The sequence below is a fragment of the Vipera berus genome (assembly GCF_964194415.1).
Source record: "Vipera berus genome assembly, chromosome: 1".
In the NCBI taxonomy this organism is placed as follows: Eukaryota; Metazoa; Chordata; class Lepidosauria; order Squamata; family Viperidae; genus Vipera; species Vipera berus.
In genome coordinates this window covers 288,438,680-288,461,496 of record NC_138202.1, presented here as the reverse complement: position 1 = coordinate 288,461,496, position 22,817 = coordinate 288,438,680, and the positions used below count along the sequence as shown (strand labels likewise).

Here is a 22,817-nt window from a genome sequence, read left to right as displayed (position 1 = left end):
GCTACCCTCCAACAACAACCATATATCTCTTTCTCTCTACAACCCTCCTCATACAATGTGAACTAAGTGTTCCATTTTCTTCCTAAGAAATATTGCACCAATGCATGCAGGGTCTATGCTTATACAGTGGAGAAACTGGATATTTGGCATAAAAATGTCCTGCTAAACCTCCCCTTTTGAAATATCAATTTTTTTCACATTTATTCATACAGAGCAATTGCCAGCAGTTATTCAAAACACTACAGATCTAGTAAAATGAGTCCATATCAATTTCCAAAGCCTCAGAAAGAGGAGTACACATATATTAAATAGAGCTCGGACCTGCCAAGTTATGTACATATTTTTATTTTTATTTATTTATTTTATTTTAATCCCATTTATATCCAGCCCTTCTTCGAAGACTCAGGGCGGCTTACAATTTAAGCACAAACCAATATGCTTAGCAATAGCCTTCATTCTATGTATATGCCTGCTTATTAGGGCTTTCATTTAATCATTCCTCTACACTACACTTACTGGTAGATGGATGCTGCATATTCTAGTAGAGTCCAATGCCATCTACAACTTCATAAAATCCTTCATCATCCAGAAATACATTTTCCCCCACAGAACCTGTTATTAGCACACTTTACAGACAGCTTAAACTCGGAACAATGCAAGTAAAGTAGTAGTACTCTATGGAAGCAGAAGTTGGAACTTTGAAGAAGTCAAACAAAAAAAGGCTAGGATCAAATATCCTACTTCAGACACATTATCTGAAGGTTCTAGCTCTCTGGAAAAGATTCTAATCCTAGGAAATGTGGAAGGAAAGAGAAGAAGAGGATAGCACCAAAATGGGTGGATTCAGCTACAGATGGAATACCTAAAAGAACCAAATTACAATTCACATTGTGAGCACCTCCTTTCTAGCTATCAATTATACAGCCAATACTGATGTGTTTGGAAAAGGGCAAACATAGACTCTGGGACTGTGCTATCAATCTCATTCATGAAGCTCAGATTCTGCAAAACATCACTAGTCAATGTCAAAGATGTAATTGTCTTGCCTAAAGGACTGATGAGAAGTTGCAAAAAGGCTTTATCTACTGTTCTTCCTCCCCTGTAAATTCTTTGCTATTAAGGATGGTAAACCAGTAGTTTACAGTTGCTGGTTCTTTTAAATTAAACTCATTATGGATCATTGCCTTCTTCCTCTTATTTCTAGGATTCTGTAATAGCTGCAGAAAGCCCGTGTTTTTTACCAAATTAAATTGTGAGCTACCCTGAGGTCTAATTCATATCAAAGAATGGAATGAATATTTAAATGTTTTTGAGTATAAATCCACAACAATGACTTTTGGCATCCATATAGTTCCATCTTCCAAAATCTCATGAATCATATTTTTCAGACCCAAGTATACATTTTTCTGATTACTTATTTGGGCAACTTATTTAATTCTGCACGTGCAGCAAGTAGAACAGTCTGCACCCACTGTATAATCACAAACTCCTTAAACTGAAAAAAGCACTGCCTGTATTTATTTGGATTACCACATTTTTTTAGAATAAACTTCAGATGCATCCACCTAAATTTGAATCTATTCCATCCTGGACCACCCTTCCCTCCCTTCATATACACTATTAAGGATATACAGCATTTTCAGGAATTTGCCATTTTTTCATTATTTTATTCCCAATGTTGCTGCTTTAACTGCATTGCTTACTCATCATACCAAGAAAGGGTTCCCTTTGGAAAATATTCTGAGACCCAATAAGTTTTTCTGCTATTCAGACTCTCACTTCCCAGCGCACCTTCTGTCCACAATCCATATGCCACTTTGTTATTCAAGCTGATTTTTTATTTGTGGACTGTGTTTATATATCTGTTCCAGAGTCTAATCAGACCTTGTTTCCCATACATTTTTTCCCAATAGTTCCGTCCAGACAAATGTAATTATTGCCTTTTTAACATGAATTGTTGGGTCACAGACTTTTCAACAATGGTATTATCAGACACACACCCCTCAAGATTCAAACTAACCACATGAATTTAAAACATTTACTGTCAGCCCTCATGGGTAAATTAGACAGGAAACAGGAGTAGATGAGCTAATTATACTTTATTGTAAGGTTGCATTAACAGAATCTTGAAAGTCTGAAGGTGCAAATTTCCTGCCTGAACAATTTGGGTGAGTCTTTCCTAAGTTTCTTCCCTTGACTATTAATCCATTGCAGACTCCTGCCTCTCTAATCTGATTGTTTCCTAGGCAGCATATCTTCCCCTCATCCCCAAGGTCATTCATTACACTTATAAACCCCTCATAGACTTGTATTTCGTAACTTAAAGTTGGCACAATTCTTTTTCCATTCTGAATTTCAATTATCCCATTTTTAATAAAAACTTACAATTTCTACGTTTGGGGGAAGCTCTGTTTCATCTACTGATTTTTCCCCTTCATCCATGGTCAGGTTATAAAATACAGAGGATAAATGAGCAATATCTTCATTGCTATGTAACAGGAGTTTAACCTTTATTCCCCCATGCATGCTTTTCGCCCACATTTAAGGGAAAAGTGGAAACACTATAAAGCACTGCTCTCCTCTCACAAACCTCTCAGGCTATCCAGAAGGAATCACGTTTGATGCTTCAAGAACTACCTAAAGACCCAAGAGGAATATTCTCTCTTCGTCCATATCCTGAGAAAAATTCATAAACTAGGACAATCAATGCCTTAAGATAAAGCTGGTCACCTTCTCCAGAATCTTCCTTAATAAAGAGAGACTTGACATTGAGTGAAAATTGCTTAATATAATTGAATCAAGAGATGACAGATTGTACCCCTGGCTCTTTCACGCAGGAGACTTTACCCACTCCAAGACATACTAATGTTTCCCTGTGTGCTGCCATGCATACTACTTCTTTCTGTGTGTGGCTTCCCAATTGTCTCAATAAAGCTATTGATTTAAAATTATTGTCTCTGCTTGGAAATGAGCAATGAGAGTTTAGTAGTCTTATCTTACTATTTTTCATCAATAAAGTAGAATGTATATTATATAAATGGATAAAGGGGGGAAAAGCAACATGTTATGGAAAAGCAATTCAACAAAGTGGCTGAGTTCATAAATCGCGCTCATTGATAATGTGCTTTGATTTGTTTTAGGTAGTATGTGGCATGAGTCAAACCATTCAGGTTTATTAAATAAACAAAAGAACTTAGTGTAATAGGAAAAACAAGGCAGTAAACGAGAATCTAGAGATTTTTACCTTTCATCAGTTCAGAGAAAATCAAAGCAAAGTAAAATAAAGAAAAATAGAAAATGCAATATACCTAAATCAAATAAAACAATAATATAAGATGCAGTTCAAGTATCTCACTCTCCTTGCATTAGGAAATGTCTACACCAGGAGTCACAATCTAACCTTCCAAAGAGTTGGAAGCTATAAGCCTCTGAGAAATAAACTACCCCCATCCTTAGCCTTAAATCATTCATTGCAAAGTTTCAACAACAGGAGGTACTAAAGGACACATACAGGACGCTGGGGGATTGAAGAAAGCTGACAGGTTGCCTAAGGCTACTAACCTTGTGTTAAAGGAAGCTGGATATGAGAATTGATTCATTTTGAACAATCATACCTTGGCTTACAAAATGCTTTTATTTTTCTCTTTCTATTGGAAGCAAGCAAAACCCTCCCAAGTCTCTAATTAACCATTCCTTAATTTATCTGAACCAGATACTACATATTAATCTTAAACCAAATAGTAATCTTCAGTCACTTTAATAAGTATATACCAAAGAAGGTATCTAAGTATTGGTTAATTATTCATAATTAACTATTAATTATAATTTCATTTTTGAATAGGGCAAAACATGTTCTGTATTCCATTCCTTATTTGTTAATATATTGCATTTTCTATTTTTATTTGGTTTGATTGTATACCACTCAGAATCAATTTGGACTGGGATGGTATTTAAAGTGATAATTAAATTAAAATAAATTAAATTAAATTAAATTACAGAAATAATTTATATTACAAGTATTTACCTTTGAAGATCGAAAACAAAATGCTGTAGATTTCACATCAGCTTTTTCTTTGTCTGTTAGAAGAAGACTCTTGTCATCCATCAGATTTAAATACTTCCCTGTTGTTATATGTCTTAATCTGAAAGGCTGCCCCCATCTAATGTGACTTCCACTCCATCTAATAAAAAAATAAAATTAGCATTCATAAACACTTTAAATATTAAATGAAAATATGAAACATAATTAAAAACTACCAATTTATATATACACACACACAACACACACACACACACATCATATATACATACATACGTATGATGAAATCACATTTTGATGATATCTCAACTATAAGACATTTAAAACAGACATCAAGTTATTTACTAAGAACACTTGCTAATTTCAACAGAAAGCCAATCAAATTGTTTTGGTAGACCAGATTTATTGGTTCACCAAATCATAGATGAGCCATGTACATGGCCATCAGAAAAGAAACAGATCTGTATCCACAAAATCATTTATATTCAAGTGGCATATTTGTAATATTGTAATAACTCAGTTCATAACAACATATTTTCCCAGATTTTCTTCATATAATCTATAGCCTCAGTATCTTTGGAACAAAAAAGACAAATGACAGGTTCAGTTAAGCACATTCGCAGATACAATCAATAGAAGGCTGCACAATGCTGAGTTCTGTTTACAACAATATTGTATATAATAAATATTCATTCTTTACATAATACATCAATTTGACCTACATGCATTGACAGCAAAAATCCTCTCGCAGCAACTGATATGAATTTGCCTGCTTTAAGAATTGCATTATTATGTGTGTTTGAAGGTATGCTAATGATTAAAATAATTATTTTAATTATTTTTAACTAAACATTTCACTTTCCAATAAAACATTACAGGAGAGAAAAGCAAAATATGCCCCAAATTCACTGAGTGCTTGGAGCATGTTCTGATATGAAAGAAAATACTCCTTTATAAAATTATTTTTGCAGCAGATAACACATTAGTGCCAAACTGAATTTCAAGTAATGATACTGTACATTTATCAAATCATAGCTGAGGCAGGGGTGTCAAACTCGCTGCATCACGTGACGTGACATGACGTATCGCAACTTTTTTCCCCTTGCCGGAGCTGGGATGGGTGTGGCTTCCGACTGACACATCCAGCTCATGGGCCGGCAGTTTGACACCCCTGGTCTGAGGCTAATTAAGTTTGAAAATGCTAAAAATCTGAGAGGTTAGTTTTTAATTTTTCAAACAGAACTGTGACATAACCTTTGCTCACAGTTACTCTCATTAAGTGATCAACCAACAAGCATTCATTTCCCAAGAATTTCCTCAAAAAAATATTTTAAAAAGACAGTATTTGGCAGCAGTATGCATCAATACACATGCTTACAATGAATTTCAAATGGTATCTTAACAGCTCATTGGACATTATAATCTTGGTACTATTTCCAAACTGAATCAAAACCTTTTAGCATACTATGATTTTTGTAACAACAACAATAAAACCACTCTTCATTTGACAAAAGGGAATATTAGTTGTCATAATGGATATATTATGCCAGCATTTACTTACGTAACCCTCAAAGTCTCCAGTCTCCAAAGAGAACGAGCATGAATTGACACAGCACCACCTTCATAATGGACAGTTCTACAACACAAAAGACATTTTCCAATTTTTTACATATTTGTGATAAAAACCAATTGTTTCCCCTAGGGAAATGTATTTGATTAGTGCAGAAATTGGTATAAATAAATAAAAATAAAAATAATAGAGTTGGAAGGGATCTTGGAGGTCTTCTAGCCCAAACCCCTGCTCAGGCAGAAAACCTATACTATTTCAGAGAAATGGTTGTCCAGTCTCTTCTTAAAAACTTCCAGTGTTGGAGCATTCACAGCTTCTGGAGGCAGGTTGTTCCACTGGTTAATTGTTCTGTCAGGAAATTTCTCCTTAGTTCTAGGTTGCTTCTCTCTTTGATTAGTTTCCATCCATTGCTTCTTATCCTGCCTTCAGATGCTTTGGAGAATAGCTTGACTCCCTCTTCTTTGTGGCAATCCCTGAGATACTGGAACTATCACGTCCCCCCTCATCCTTCTTTTCATTAAAGTACACATACCCAATTCCAGCAACCATTCCTTATATGTTTTAGCCCCCAGTCCCCTAATCATCTTTGTTGCTCTTCTCTGTACTCTTTCTAGAGTCTCAACATCTTTTTTACATAGTGGCGACCAAAACTGGATGCAGTATTCCAAGTGTGGCCTTACCAGGGCATTGTAAAGTGGTATTAATACTTCACATGATCTTGATTCTATCCCTCTGTTAATGCAGCCTAGCACCGTGTTGGCTTTTTTGGTAGCTGCAGCACAATGCTGGTTCATATTTAAGTGATTGTCCACCAGGACTCTGAGATCCCTCTCACCCTTACTACTATTGAGCACAGGTACCACCTATACTGTACCTGTGCATTCTTTTTCTTGCCTAAATGTAGAACTTTACTTTTTTCACCATTTAATTTCATTTTGTTAGATAGCGCCCAATGTTCAACTCTTTCAAGATCCTTCTGTATCTTATGCCTATCTTCTAGGGTGTTGGCTATTCCTCCCTCATCCAAATAATTGATGAAGATGTTGAAGAGTACTAGGCCTAAAAGAGAGCCTTGGGGTACCCCACTGCATACTTCCCTCCATGTAGAATGCATTTCCATTGAGGACCACATGCTGAGTATGGCAGTTAAAAAATAAAGCACAGAATAAAATTGAGATCAATTTCTACAACCTCACTATGGGCTCACCCAATAATCAGAACAGAAAATATTAATTCAACTGATAAAAAGAGTTAGTGACAATGTAATATTTTATAGAGTGATGATGGTGTCTCTGTATAGAGAAGATTTCAATTGGCAGATTTCTTCTTCATTCAAGACCCTAAAATATCAGCTATTGTGTATCTTTATGAACCATTGAGAGTGATGACCTGAGTCCACTCAGAAGCCTTTGCCCAAATCCAAAAGGAAGAGAGAATATCCATCTGAAGTTGGTACACTAACGCACTGGACACACCATCTAAGCAAGCCAAGACATGCAGGTTGTGAATTACTCACAAAAGATAAACAGTAAATTTAGTGGGAGAAAATGCAGAGTACCGTGTTTTCCGGCGTATAAGATGACTTTTTAACCCATGAAAATCATCTCAAAAGTTGGGGGGTCGTCTTATACGCCCAGTCGTCTTATACGCCGAAAAATAGTACATAAATCAATCGAGCGCCCCCGTTCTTGCAAAGCAACTTCAAGCCTCCTTAGTCCAGTCCCCCCTCCAACGTGACTCTCCCTTCCCACCCCCAAGAGCCTCTCAGCCCCTTCCACTCCCCCTTGCAAACGCCAGACCCCGGGAGCTCTTGCGTCTATTCCAAAGGGTGGGTGGAAGGAAAAGCCCCTTTTGGCTCCAGCTTGGCTGCAAGTCAGTGAGCCCGGGAAGGCACACCCTCCCCTCTCACTGTGGAGGAAGCAGGGCAGGCTGGCATCTGGCGGGAGCCGGCAGGGCAGTCCTGCGCACGCGCGCACTCCCCAGCTGCTAAGGAGTCCTCGGGGAGCCATGGCAGGCGCCTCACGCTCTTCCCTCTTGAAGCAGCATCGGCGGAGCCGTCCGGCGTCGGGCGGGAGCCGGCAGGGCAGTCCTGTGCACGCGCGCACTCCCCGGCTGTTAAGGAGCACTCCTTAGCAGCTGGGGAGTGCGCGCATGTGCAGGACTGCCCTGCCAGCTCCAGCCAGACGCCAGCCTGCCCTGCTTCCTCCACAGTGAGAGGGGAGGGCATGCCTTCCCGGGCTCGCTGATTTTCCGGCGTATAAGACGAAAAATCTTGAAAATCATCTCAAAAGTTGGGGGTCATCTTATACGCCCAGTCGTCTTATACGCCGGAAAATACGGTAGTTATTTAAAAATAAAAAAAGAATAGTAAATTCAGAAGGGACAACAATCTTGAACAGGAAGGAAGTTAAATCAATTGCAATAAGAAGAAAGTAAGGTATACAACTTGATATCCTTCAGTCATGTAGTGTGAGGGACTATTTAGGGTTACCGAAATCAGCTCAGCTGTAGAACCTGTGAATGGTATCTGTGCAGACCTTGAAAGTATATTTGTAATATACAGAGACCACAGAGAAGAGCAGGAGAAATCCCTCAGCCAAACTGTACATTTTACAAAGTGCAAAATCTCCAGTTCTTCACTTTTTAAGCCTCTTATATGTGACTTTCACTTCTTCTATCCTGGATTTAACACAAAAATCAAAATCCATTCCTACAAAAATTTGTAGCAGAATCTTTTATACTCTTATTCAAGAAAGTGTAAGGAGGAACCTTTTAAAGTGTTTTGAGCTGCAAACTGACTCCATCAGATGCATAGAATAGCTAAACTGATGCAGGATTTAAATTGGGAAGTGGGTGAAAGTAGGGAAGAAAGACAGTTTGGTTGTACAGATGCAGGTTTCATGAGAGACAGATTACAAATACTTATCAATTAAGAATTGTAAGAACTCTTAATATACTAAAAACTCATTATGTTCACTGAGACATTCTAAGATTGCCTGGAAGCTTTTGATGTATGTATCTTCAGCAATCTCTCACTCAATGGTATTATTAAATTCTTGTTTGCCCCAAACATCACATAGTTGTCTGCCACAGAATATCCTGATTTCTTTATTTATTTATTTTTTGCCACCACTGAATAATATTTCTCTTCTTCAACAATATCCAGAAAATATATTGTGCTTCCTAAATAGCCAGTCAATTGGTATGAGTAAACTCTTTATCATTATATATTTCTACATCAAATTATTTCCTTTCTCAACTGTAGAGTAAAGCAGTGCTAATAAATAAATTACAATTATGCATAACATTATTTATTAGACCTAGAGCATGTTCAAAGATGCTATGAAGAATATTTTATTATAGTGGCTCTCTTTATAAATTGTTACCACTTAGGGGAAAAATGAAGTATGTGCAAAACTATACGTGATTATTTAAAAAAGAAGAAGCAAAGGCAGAACAAATCTGAAAATAAATATTCAGCTGGAAAAAGTGAAAAAAAGTTCACTTATGGAGAAGGTTTTTGAAAAATGCGCTCATGAACCTCGCACAAGGACCTTTCTACAGAGTGTTAAACTTTTTGGTCCTTCTGTTCTATCGCTACAAAGTACACGGTATTTAAAAGATACATTAACAGCCACTGTGAAGAAGAAATGGATATCTACTAAAGCTACATTGCCATATTTTGCAAAAGGTCATTTATTATTATTCATTATTTTTATATCCAGATATAAATTAAAATAGAATAGAATAGAATAAAGCTGGAAGGGACCTTGGACGTCTTCTAGTCCAGGGCTTTGCAACCAGTGGTACGGGTACCACCTGTGGTACATTGGCATCTGGCAGGTGGTACGCAAACATCCTAGAAAAGTGGTAGCAGGGGAGGGGAATGAGCTGAACCAGTGATAGCATCGCTCAAGCTGAGCGAGAGATGGTTGGAGCTGCAGGGCTGTCAGGGCTCAGCGAAAGCACCAGGATCAGCACTTCTTCGGGGCTGTCAGGGCTCAGCAGAAGCACCAGGATCAGCGCCAGGCTCCAGCTGGAGCTCGGTGCTGATCCCAGCACTTCTGCTGAGCCCAGAAGAAGCACCGATCAGCTGGAATGCTGCAGCATCTCCAGGGTCTTCTGATTTACATTCAGATTGGCAATTGATTCATATTTATGACGGTCACAGTATCCCAGGGTCATGTGAAGTGACCAAAACCTGCTGCAACCACTCAGCAGATGGGGGGAATAAAAACCAAACACCCCACCCCCACCCCTGCTGCCAATCCTGAACAGAAATGCTCACAACAATGAAAACCTCGGACAGGAGGGAGAGTGTTGCCGGGCGGGCAGGCAGGTGTCTTGCTCGGCTGTGGCTTGAGGGGCACTTTTTTCAGTGCCATTGTAACTTCGAACAGTCACTAAGCAAACTATTGTAAGTCGAGGACTACCTATACTTCATCACTTTTTTCCTTTTTTGGGGGGTCAAGTTTTTGACACCTTGCTAGGCGACTGGTTGGTTAATTATCCTCATTGTCAGGAAGTTTCTCCTTCAGAGAGCCTTGACATGGGTATGACTGTTTGAAGTTATGGCAGCTACAAAACAGGTGCTTTATAGCCCATAGAGCACCCCTGTTGTAAATTGTCGGGTTACACACACACACACACACACACACACACACACACACACACACAACACACCATGGTGAGGTGACCACATGCTGGGTAGGTCAATACATGAAGAAGAAATGGGTATAAATTTTCCTGCACAACTTTTTCTGTTTGTTTTTCGTTTGAGGTAAATTACTTTCTTCACAAGAAAGAATTGAATTGTTTCAACTCTTTAACTATTTGTATTGCTTTTTTTGTACTGGCTATAATGAGCTTTTAAGGGCACAATCTTCTCTTTAGGAAATTTTATTGTATAGGATAATGTTGTAGTCATATTACCAGCTCAATAAAATGTTTTGCCTTACACAATTTTGGAGATTATGATAACTCAGAATAGAAACAGTAGCTTCTAAATACACAATTGAGGGCTACTATATAATCTGAAATTAATTTGTTTTAATGTGATATTAATGCATTTTAATTAAAAATGTAGTGTTCCATTGAAGTGTTTAGAACAATTTGAAAAGTGCATGCATTTAACAATCTCAGGATTTTTGTTTCACCAGTGATCCTGTTTTAGGGTAATCAGAAATAATAATTTCACTGGGGAAAAATTTTAACATTTAATCCACCTAATCAAGAGGCAGAGAATTTTCTTCAATCAGGTGGCTGTACATTGTTTTTTTAAAAAAATAAATTATTTTTTGGGGACCACAGAAGGATAAGTCTGTAACACAATTAAGTCACTGAATAGGTAGAAAGAAACATGTTCAAGCCTTTCTTTTTAGACTGAGAAATAGCATGGGATATTTTAAGGATGGAAAATTTAGCCCATAGAGATATAATTTATCCATTTCCACCTTTATTTTGGAGGAAAAAAGGCCAACTATTATAAGCCATTTGCTTATGACTGAGGTATTCAGAAGATCAGAAGGTTGGACTCATGAGTTCTCTGAATCTCATCTGTTTTTATTATTCAACACTTGTTTTTTTCTGAAATGCAAGCTAAATTAGGGGACATAATTCCTCATGTATTCAACCTTAGGTTTATATGAAACAAACTTAAGGTTGAAAATGAGGAACTATGTAACTATGTATTATGATGTACATAAAGCTATATAGGTAGGCTTAACTTACAACCATTCATTTAGTGAACCATTCAAAGTTACAATGGCACTGGAAAACGTGACTTATAACCAGTTGTCTTACATAGCATCCTAATGATCATGTGATCAAAATTTGGGTGTTTGGCATGTATTTATTACAGTTGCAGTGTCCCCTGATAATGTGATCACCATCTGCAGTTTTCCAACTGGCTTCTAATAAGCAAAGTTGATGGAGGAAGTCAATTTAACAACTACATGATTCACTTAACAAGTTCAGTGATTTGCTTAACAACCATGGCAAAAAATGTCATAAAATTGGGCACGGCTCACTTAATGACTGTCTTGCTTAACAACAGAAATTCTGGCCTCAATTGTAGTCATAGGTCAAGGATTACCTGTATATTCATCTTCATGCGCATTTCTCCCAGCATATGTATTTTGTGTGTGATTTTATCATTTTATCTTCTTTAAAAATAGCAGTTTTATATTTTCATTAACACACATTTTCTATTGAAGAACTGAATTACAAAAGTGAGAAAAGTGTAAATACTGTACTGAAATATAGCAGTATTTCAATGGCCGTTTAGATTTTGAGAAGTCAGTGAATCTGTCTCCTTAGGCAAAATGTGTTTGAATGATGCAGGTATTCAATGTAATGATAACCAGAATTCTCATAAGATATATATTTCTCCTCTGGACAACATGTTTCAAGGAAAAAAAATGTAGTGACACAAGATAATTACTTTTCCTTCTCAGTTCAGCTAACAGAGCAGCTACCGGATTGTTATGTATCTCTCACACAGGCTAATCCCTACGGCAAGCCCTAGGCACTATGGGCAGGAACAAGAAAATGAGAAGATTTTAAAATGTTATTTCTACTTTCAATAAATGAAGATAACAAATTGACTAGTTCTGTAGGCCGTGGGCTAATTTAATTCACTTCAGATTAGCCCTTTTTCATGAATTGCTCAGATGATCAAGTTATACTGATAAGAAATTTTTCCATAAAATTCAAGATTTATCCACTTGTTGCCAATGCTTTTCTCATAAAAAGGCCTCTCAGAAAGTCCTTCACTATTTTTAATTTTAAATAATGTTTCATTTACAACTGAGAAAGGGGTTGTATGAATTTTATTCAGAATGTATTATTGTTATCAAGCTTCCTAACATCTCGGACAAGGTCCTTAGTCAGGTTTGCTACCAAACAACTTTTTCAATATAATTCATAGGAATACAATTTACATCTTAGAAATGTAAAGTTATATGCTTTAATAAGTTGTTATATATTCAATTCCATTCTATTTTACACTTCATAAGATACTTCAGAAAAATTCCCAACACCAGTTTTGGAGATACTATATTTCAGGCTGAAATAAAGTTGACCTTAGTCACGAGGATAATCCCATGAAATATAGGTAGTCCTCAATTTATGATCATAACTGAATTATGGTCATAGGTCCTTGCGGTAATAGATTGAGGTATCACGTGATCGGACCCATTTTTTTTACATTTTTTGCAGAGGTCATTAAGCAAATGCAACAGTTGTTAAGAGAATCAATTTTCCACAATGGGAGTTTTTTTGCCAGAAACTGAAGTAAATGCTGAAACTAGCAAAAAATGTTGTAAATAGTGGTCATATGACACTGCAAACATAAGGGTGGGCAGGCTGCCAAGTGTGCAAAGTGCATTCATCTGACCAAGAAACAGGAGGGCTATAACAATTTCAAAAATGGATCTCAAGTGGCTTGGCGCAGGGAGGGAGGGGCTTTGGAACTTCAAACAGTCATTAAGCAATTAGACATAAGTCAAGGACTACCTACAGCATATCAGAAAGGATGTTATATAAAATAAGATCTATCCTCACGCATTCCAAAGTACAGAATGGAACAATGGATTGAAGTTACCAGAAGGCATGTTCAGATGGTTGGGGGGGTGGGGAAATCCTTCCTAACAGTAAGAGCAGTTGATTAGTGCAATCAATTACCCAACAAATTTATGGCTCCCTTCAACTCCCAGACATCCTTTCATTTGAGTCAGGGGCTGGATACAATAACCTAAACAATCCTTTTATCAAATATGATTTAGTGAAAATTAAATTTCCAGTTAAGTTCCACAATATTCATTAGATTTTACAGCCAGGTTAAGCATTTTTAAGTTCTCATCTTCAGACAGAACAGCCTGACAACTGTATACCTAGCAAATCATGTGGCTATATCTTTAATAGGGAGACTTTTATCCCAATATTTTTTTACATGAGGAATTAGATTAAATATTAACATTCAAAAACCAGTTACCTAAACGTTCTTTTAATTAATGTAAAACAACTTTAGACTAGCTGCTACTTGATGACCATAAAGCTATTTACACTTATTTTAAGGCTGTGCACATTTTGACATTTGGAAAGAGTGGAAGAGATCTTACTATTTATTGTTCATTAAAGTATAGTATAAGTTTTCAATTTTTTATTTTTATGAAAAGATAAACATGCTTTAATTGATGGCAGACAAGTGGTAGTGTTTACATGAGATCCAAAGCAGTTCTTCCAAATCGGTTTCAAACCATATACAGTCCTAATTTCTATTGCAAAATCCTTTGCTTTGCAAGTGCATTACAAAATTGCATTCATGTTAATATTACTGAAACTTTAACAGATCACTGAGAAACTTTGGCTCACAATGTCCAAGTGTACACAGTATATATCTATTTAAATGGGTTCTCTTAATGGCCTTTGTTTTTGCTTGTATGTTTAACAAACATTTACCTTCTCTGCTCTTCTCCATGTTCTCCTGAAGGAACCGTCAGACATTCATCCATATGACCATGTAATAACCTCAGTACGTCACCTCCTATTAGATAGCCTATAATGCAGAGCAAATGAAAGGCTGTATATTTTAAGATTAATCCTATCTCCCTATATTTTTTTCACCAACTTTTAAATATTTTATAAGGGTCTTGATATTAGTTCAGTTTCTCCCCAAACTGAAGTTTTGTATTTAATTTTCTAAAGACTATTCTAGGACAAGTGGAAATGAGAAATTCAGAAAGACATGTATTATCATCTAATGAGACAATTTCATGCACCATGAGGTCTTCCTCATTAAATGCTATGAAAACCTCATTGCTTCCAAAGCATAGTCTCTACAGCCATGCTGTACAATATAGGACTTCTGTAAATACTATCTGAAGTCTGCCTGGAATATCCTGGACAAAATAAGACTTCATATTTTGTTCATGTACTATGCCATAATTAATTTCAAATGATTACAGATACTATTATTACAGAGATTAATAATGGCTACAGAAGAAAATTGTACTATTCAACAAAATTAATTGATTATCTAAGAACTTTTTCTATATCATAGGATAAAAAAATGAATATTTTTGATACAAATATTTTGAAGAGCTGAACCATACTTCTAAAATGGTGAAGTCTATATGATAGATTGAAAACTTGGTCTTTTCAAATATTCATGAAAAAATGCCAAACAAACCAGTGCAAAAGAAACTTAACTTTTGCCAAGAAAACCTCAGGGACTAGTCCAAGACGTTGCCAGAGTCAACATACTCAAAGGCACCAGAAAAATTAAAAATAGCACAGAAAAAGTGGAAGGAATTTCCTACAGCAAAAATTTAAAAATAGCATTCCTTCCACAAGGCTATATACTGTTGTTGTTGTTGTTAGTTGTGAAGTCGTGTCCGACCCATCGCGACCCTATGGACAATGTGCCTCCAGGCTTTCCTGTCCTCTACCATCTTCTGGAGTCCATTTAAGCTCCATATCATTTTGCCTTTTGGTACTGTCCATAGGGTTTTCATGGCAAAGATACTGGAGTGGTTTGCCATTTCCTTCTCCAGTGGATCACGTTTTGTCAGAACTCTCTGCTATGACCTGTCCGTCTTGCGTGGCCCTGCACGGCATAGCTCATAGCTTCATTGAATTACGCAAGCCCCTTCGCCACGACAAGGCAGTAATCCATGAAGGGGGGCTATACTGTATACTGAGCATATGCCAAATGTATAAAAGTTGCTATTTTCCATTAATGCTTATTATCTGTTTGACAGCATGACACTTTGGCATCACTTTTTTATGCAGAAAATATTACATGTATTCAGAGTAACTGTTTAGCAGGAAAACATGAATCGGTGATCCCTATGTATTTTATATATGAAAAAAAAGCAAAGCCAAGTCACCCTTAATGCAACCTCTCTCAAGATAGTATTTACTGTATGAAAAAGAACAGGTATATTATAAAAGATTTGATAGTAGGTGGCCAAGAGGACTCTAAAAATATCAGAAGTTAATACAACTATTTGCTAAACACCCACTTGCCTTCCCTTTCATATTTATTATGAATTCAACTCCAGGTTTTCCTGCGTAAAGCTAATTTTATAACAGGCAGGACTACCATCTGCCTTATTTTTTTCCTAAATGAATTAATATAACAATCTGAAAAATACTTATTTTGCATTGCAACTCTTCGTGGGGGATTATAGTTATTGTTCACATTATTGAAACAACAAACATTATTATTTTAACAGCGGTACCTTGAGCTACTTCACTTCCGGAACTGATTGGGGCAACACTCCAAAGTGTTTGCTGGAAAGCTGCATCCACACGCAAACTGCTGTTGCCATAAGATAAATGCTGCAACCATTGGATAAAGAAATTGAATAAAGGAAAAAGACTATTATTAGAATAATAAAAAAATACATAACAATCACCCTGCAGTTACATTTGTTACGTGCTTTAGTAATCTTTGCAAAAATTAAATTATCTGGATATCCAGATGTGTAGCACTGTGTTCTATGAAATATCAGTTGAAGCCCCTACCTACTATTTTTCATCTCCCAAGTAATATTCAAGTTTTTCATCTCCCAAGTAATAGTCAGAGTTTCAGTAGCTCTAGACCAGATGAGAACTAGCAGGAAAAGACCAATACAGCAGGAAAGATGAATGAGCCAGAATTAATTCAAAGCAAGTTAATTATACTGCAAGCACCCTCCAAATTCCCTTGTCCACTTCAAAAGTACGTAACAGGCTTTCCCTGAAATTCAGAATGGAGAAATTAATGTCAGTGTAAAATAGCAACTACAACAAAAATGGTGGGGTGTTGCTAATCTGCAAATTGTTTGTTTGGTTTTCACTGAACATATATACAATCTCAGCCATTATGATTTATTAAACAAAGTATGGCTTGTCATAACATTGGGGCCAAGCCACTTGTATTATTTAGAAATGAAAATAATTACCCTTACAGTTAGTAGTGAAAATAGTTACTTACAGTGAAGTATGCTGTATTTTCTACTATTTTAGAATATTCAACTAAGATATAACCTTATTAATACGATACCTAGATGCAAAAGGTCTCAACAGTCTTATAAAACTAAAATGCAATAAATATTACTAAGCAAATGTTGTCTCATTTGCCATTTTGAAATAATTGGTCTAGTAAAATTACTGAAAATGTTACTTCAATTAACAGTTACATTTCAAATAATAACTTCAAAAATAAGCTTTTCTTCAAAGCTATGACTGAATATTTTCTTTCCGATATTACATTTTTCTGTTCTAGTTGAATTTGTTTATCTTGTGATTTTCCTTGTGCACCAGAAAATAATTATCTAGAGTTCTTATAGATGGGGAAAAGTTTATTACTACTTTTCTGCATCCTAATCAGAAGAAAAATTATCATATTGATGTTTTGATGTATGGTTATCATACTAATGTGTACTCGTTGTGTTCCTTTTCATTATTTTATGGGTTCTATTATTTTACTTCTATTCTGTTTATATTCCTTTTATTTTCTTCCTTTTTATTATTCTAAGCCACCCAGAGTAGCCCCACTGCAAGATAAAAGCAGAAAATAAATAAATAAATAATAATAGATGGTAGGAGCTTCCTAAGCATTAGTTCATTAGTTAATATTAGTTAACATTTATCTCTTAAGAGAAAACTAAAGCTTATGGAAAAGTCATAGATTTTTTTTGTGGTCTTAATGATAACTGAGGTCAGAGATAGCCATTCTATGGCCCCATGGACTGCGTGCAATCCCATCATTCCATTCATAATTTTTAGTACAAGATTGTACAGTAGCTAATTTTCAACAGAGCAACAAAAATACTTGGGAGCTAGAAGTATGTAGGACCAAAATGCTTCCATTTCCACCCTTAAATGGGATGGGGCCATGTACTCCAAACAGCCCAAATCGTATTGCTGAAATTCTTCATCATATCACTAGAAGGCAATTCTGAATTTTCTCAGGGGTCCCCAACCCCCAGTCCGTGGACCAGTACCGGGCTGCAGCATCCCAGCAACCGGTTTGCACAAGCAAGCAAAGTCCCATCCGCAGGACACAAAACCATGCACCCTCTGGTCCGTGGAAAAACCTGTCTCCACGGAACCAGTCCCTGATGCCCAAAAGGTTGGGGACCTCTGCTCTACCTGCTTAGGCAAGTGAGTTGTGCCCTTCTGGGCTATGTCTAAACTGGAAAAGGCAAGTTGCCAGGTATACCAAGTTCTAGCTATTTAAGGATTTGTACGCAAAAAGTAGTATCATGAACCTGGTTTTACAGCATCAGTTGCTTTATCACTGATGTAATACATACTTAATCATTACTTCATTCTGGCTAACCCCTGTACACCGCCCTGAGTCCTTCGGGAGAAGGGCGGTATAAAAATTTAATAAATAAATAAATAAATAAATAAATAACATATTCTGAATCAGCTATTATTTCCAGGTAGTTCCAAATAATGTTCCAGGTATGATGTTATGAATGGGCAGATTACAATTGCCAGGCTAGCCTTATCCAAGAAAAGATATAACTTACAAATAAATCAAATCTGGTAATAGTGCTCCTAGACATTAAGGTTACTTGAACTTCTGATCAAATGATGAATACATAATTCATTTTTTGGAGAAAGCACAAGATGCTTTGCCTTTCTAGCCCTCGACTTCAGTTTACTGGCATTCATCCAATCCCACACTACAACCAGGATCCAGGCCAGAGAAATGCAGTTGAATATCACCAGGAAGTGATATATTAGTTTCATATACCATATCAGGCCCCAAACCAAGAATGACATGTGATGATTCTGCCAAGCTGAGTTCCTTATTATTTATAGCACCTATAGACAAAAAAGTTTCACTATAAATATCTACATTTACAATATACTCTTGGAGCCTATAAGGGAAAGGCTGTCTTTACCATTTCTCTCAAAGGTTAGATCTAGGCTGAGTTGAATTTATTCCTCTGGAATGCACTGCCTTCTTCTTCCTGGAATCCAGTTCCTGACTGCATTCCATCACAAGCAATGACAACGAGGAGTGCAAGGATTGTCATCACTAAACAACGTGGTCATGTGACATCATACTTGACAACTGTATTGCTTAACAACAGAAACTCCGGTTCCAACTACCATCATTAACTGAGGACTACCTGTACGTAAGCTGCCTTTTTAATCTTCTGAACAAGAAAGGTATAGTGAGATAAATATGAATAATGTATGTATTTAAAATTACACATTAATAAATATTCATTTTAATTTCTTACACCTATCTTTTTTATACTTTAAACTTATTTTAAAATTGAACTTTTTTTTTTTGAAAAGCTGCCTTATACATAAGGATTTCCATGCCAGCATGGATTGGATAAGGACCTGACTGAAACATACAATGTTTATGTATTATCTATTTTTTTAAACTCACTTTTCTACTTTTTAAAGTTTTATTAAATAACATATTAGTATACTCTCTTCTTCATCACTCACCAAATATCTTTCTGAAGAGACACTGACAAGGATGAGGTCATCCCCAACACGCACTTTTTCTCCTTCTGAACGTTGTTTGGAAGCAGGATGTATAGTCCACCAGCAGGCTTCCCCTGCATGGGAACATATTGTTTTATTTTGCATCTAGAATTGTGAATATAACCATTGGCTTAATAATAATAACAATATACAGCAATGAACTACTAGCAGTCCAGCTGAAACACCATTACTTTGTCTTAAAATGTTTCCACATAAGGTTCCAACGGGGTCATTTCCACTCCCTAATCACTCACTGTTACTATCTTTATTTTTTCCTAACTTAATATGCTACGAATTTCACTACCAGTTAGTTTTCGCACTGGCTAACCAATAATAGAATGTAAAGAATGTAACTTAATCGTTCTTTAAAATTATTAAAATAAATTGCAGCAGCATATATTTGCAGCAGTATATGCATACATTTGGTATTATGCAAAACAAACCATGTGGCTACTATGAGGCGAATCTTTCAGGCTTTAAAGTGATGTTTCCTCCTTTTGAAAGCCTCTTGCAAACAATGAAGCTGAAAAGATAGTACATTAGCAACTTTCCCAGCAGTGGTAACCACACTTCCATGTTACAGCAACATATTAATAAGAGAAGGAAATATATTGTAAACACTGAAAAACACCATGAAAAAAGCACTCTGGGTGGGAGGGAGGAGACAGCCTTGACTCCGGGAACCAGATGATATGATGATGGAAGAGCTTCCACCAGTAGAAAAACAGATCACCCATAGGCTATGCAGGGTCATAATATTCCAAAGGAGAAACAGATATGCTGTAGTTTTAAATAAATAAGCCACAGAGCTCCCAAAATCAGCCAACTTCATGAGTTAGATTTGGAGTTGATTCTGCATAGATCTGGAATTCTTATTAGAAATTCCTTTAGGTAAAATTCATCTATTAACATTCCATTTTATTTTTTGCTTTGGGTGAAAGTTCTTTTAAAAATTTCAAAACGTAATACTGTAAATGACATGAATATTAGGCAAAGTCTATTCATGTGCTTCAACTGTTGAACCCTGTATTCTACAGCTGATAATGGTCCACATCAGTTATAAATGTGATATCAGCCTACAAGACTGCTTCTGCAAAAAAAAAAAAGCTAAAGATAACCCTGCAACTGACGTTGATAAATGCTGTTGTTTTTGCATTTGTCCCAGAGAGTTGCAGGGTCTGCTAGTTTTTGTAGTGGGCTAATCTAGTTCTTACAGTGAAACTATCAGTGTGTGAATGGACAATGAGTTTTGTTTATCAATTAGCTTGTCACAGATCTTAACGTTGCTTTCAGCTAAGAGGGAATGACTGGCCCAAAATTACCCAGATGGATTTGGTTATCTAAGGAACAATTAGAAACTCAATCTCCCTACTCCTAGTTCAGCATCTTAACCAGTACACCACACTGACTCAATGTCAGTAATAAATATATGTTTTAAAAATGTTGCCATTAAAATATAACTTTGATGGGCATTCAGTTTTCCCTGTCCTAACGCACATATATAATCTTGAAAATATCTATAATCCTAATTTTGACTTTATAGAAAATAGCATCTTTATCATTCTGCTGCATACCAGTAGACCGGATAGATAAAATAAGAAGGTATGGTACAATTGAAAATATCAGATGAATTGGAAATATGACAGTATATATACATACATACATACATACATACATACATACATACATACATACATACATATATACATAGTATTGTATATAGTATATATATAGTATTGTAATGCCATTTTAGCTCCACAGCACATTTTTAGAGAGGGAGTGTGGTAAGAGAAAATTAGCACCCACGTGTAGATTTGGGCAGAAATCAGCTCATCTTCCTTTTCACAGTGTACACAGTACTATCCAATATTATGACTACCATGAATGAATCTAATATAGAATCTTCAAAAGTGGAATAGAAAGTGGTCATTCTGTGACCAACCTCTTTCTTTGAGAGTCAACCAGCACTGTCCCAGGATTCATACAGTCAAGTAACCCATTAGAATGTTAACCCTACCAACAGTAAACAAAAAACTGGACTTCTCTCCAAAATATAAGTTAGTAAATCTCAACAAGGCCATAAAAATCAAAATTCAGACTTTTTTCATGAAGTAGTCACCTGTGGTATCTTCTTGCAAGCCTACATCAAAAGCCAATTTATCCATTGATGTTCGTGATGTGGAGAGACAACACAGATACTAAGAAAAGAAAAAAGAAACAAGTGTGTAGTGTTCTGCTATACAATTTTAAATATATCATTTCTATTTATATTCCACCATTCTATGCTGGAAGCTCACATATAATCACATATAATCAGCTGTAAAATTTTAAACACACATACACACACACACACACACACACACACACACACACAAATACACACAGAGATATACAGACACACAAACACATACTCTGTGTATACATTTCTACAGCATAAGCATTAACTAAAATTAGACATAAATAGCTATAAGGCAAGATGCTCTTCCATAAAATGTCTATATTTCTTATCATCACACTTCAACATTCCAAAAATGAAATATTATAAAGAAATAGGGTTATTTGGAGCTTGGAAACTTGAAAAATATGGAAGAAGGACAAAAAACAGATCTACCAAACTAGCTACCCAGACTCTACATTTTAGATGGGGTACACAGACAATGAAAATACAATATTCAAGCCAAACAAACCATGCATTTTGGATGCAGTCTATTCAATATAATATTGAATGAATATTAAAAAATAAACTATCCAAATATTGTATAAAGTTGAAATACAGCCATAATCTAAGCCTAGTGTTGAACTATATTGATCCTGATACATAAAAAAGAAACATACCAACACTATAAATACTGTGGATAAGGTTATACATACCATGCCACTGTAAGAATGGCGCAGTAATATTGCATGTCCATAGAGGAGAGTTCTATGACCACCACCCTGAGCAGTCTATGTGAATTAAAAGAACAATTAGTAACATGTTAGCTTAGAGCTGTTTCTTTCAGTTTAGAGAAAAAATAATAGAGCTGTCTCTGCAGTGATCCCACTAAATGATAGGTTGGAATGATAATCAGAGCTCCCAATATGATCATCAGCAATGTCTTCACAGTCCCCAGAGTAGTCTAAACTAGGTGGAGTCAAAAATCCAGCCTTTTTTGGAAATATTACGGCAAATGAGTATTTTAACCCTGACAGACAGGCTTAATAACCAATAAAAGCAAGGTTCTCTAAAACCTGAGTGACCTGTTGCAGAATATCTAAAGAGGGGAAAAAAACCTGTTTTATTTATTCTCACTCCTGATTTCCCCCCCATCATATACCACTCCTACTGCATTCAGCAATCAACCTTCAGTACTTGTTTGCACAAAACATTTTCTTAATAAATCTACAATAAACTTCCGTTTTCATGATTCTAGCACTTCTCAGATGTACTAAATAGCAAAAATTTGCCCTACTGACCCCCACTGGTGCTCTTCATTTTCCTTCAATCAGAATTCTACCAAACAACTTCCCACATACAGTACAGCGAACAGGAATCCTCCTACAGTTTTTTCATTCTCTCTTTTTTAAGGGGTATTATAACAGCATTCTTGTGATCTTCAGACCCAGACCCAGTTGTCACAAGCACATTAAACCAAAAACAAATGACATGCAATTATACCATTTATATCTGCAACCTTAACATGTTTTAAACATACAGTACTA

General features: G+C 36.2%; 1 protein-coding gene across 1 annotated transcript in view; it reads right to left on the bottom strand.

Moving 5' to 3' along the window:
• Positions 1-22,817, bottom strand: part of RYR2 (ryanodine receptor 2) — a 296,407-nt gene that overhangs the window by 180,623 nt on the left and 92,967 nt on the right. Inside the window, exons 6-12 of the mRNA XM_081335695.1 lie at positions 21,987-22,061; positions 21,235-21,313; positions 19,077-19,189; positions 15,854-15,953; positions 14,070-14,166; positions 5,601-5,675; positions 4,025-4,181 (exon numbers count right to left, since the gene is read on the bottom strand). Of these exons, the coding sequence (XP_081191821.1) occupies positions 4,025-4,181; positions 5,601-5,675; positions 14,070-14,166; positions 15,854-15,953; positions 19,077-19,189; positions 21,235-21,313; positions 21,987-22,061 (696 nt within the window). The remainder of the gene's footprint in view (positions 1-4,024; positions 4,182-5,600; positions 5,676-14,069; positions 14,167-15,853; positions 15,954-19,076; positions 19,190-21,234; positions 21,314-21,986; positions 22,062-22,817) is intronic.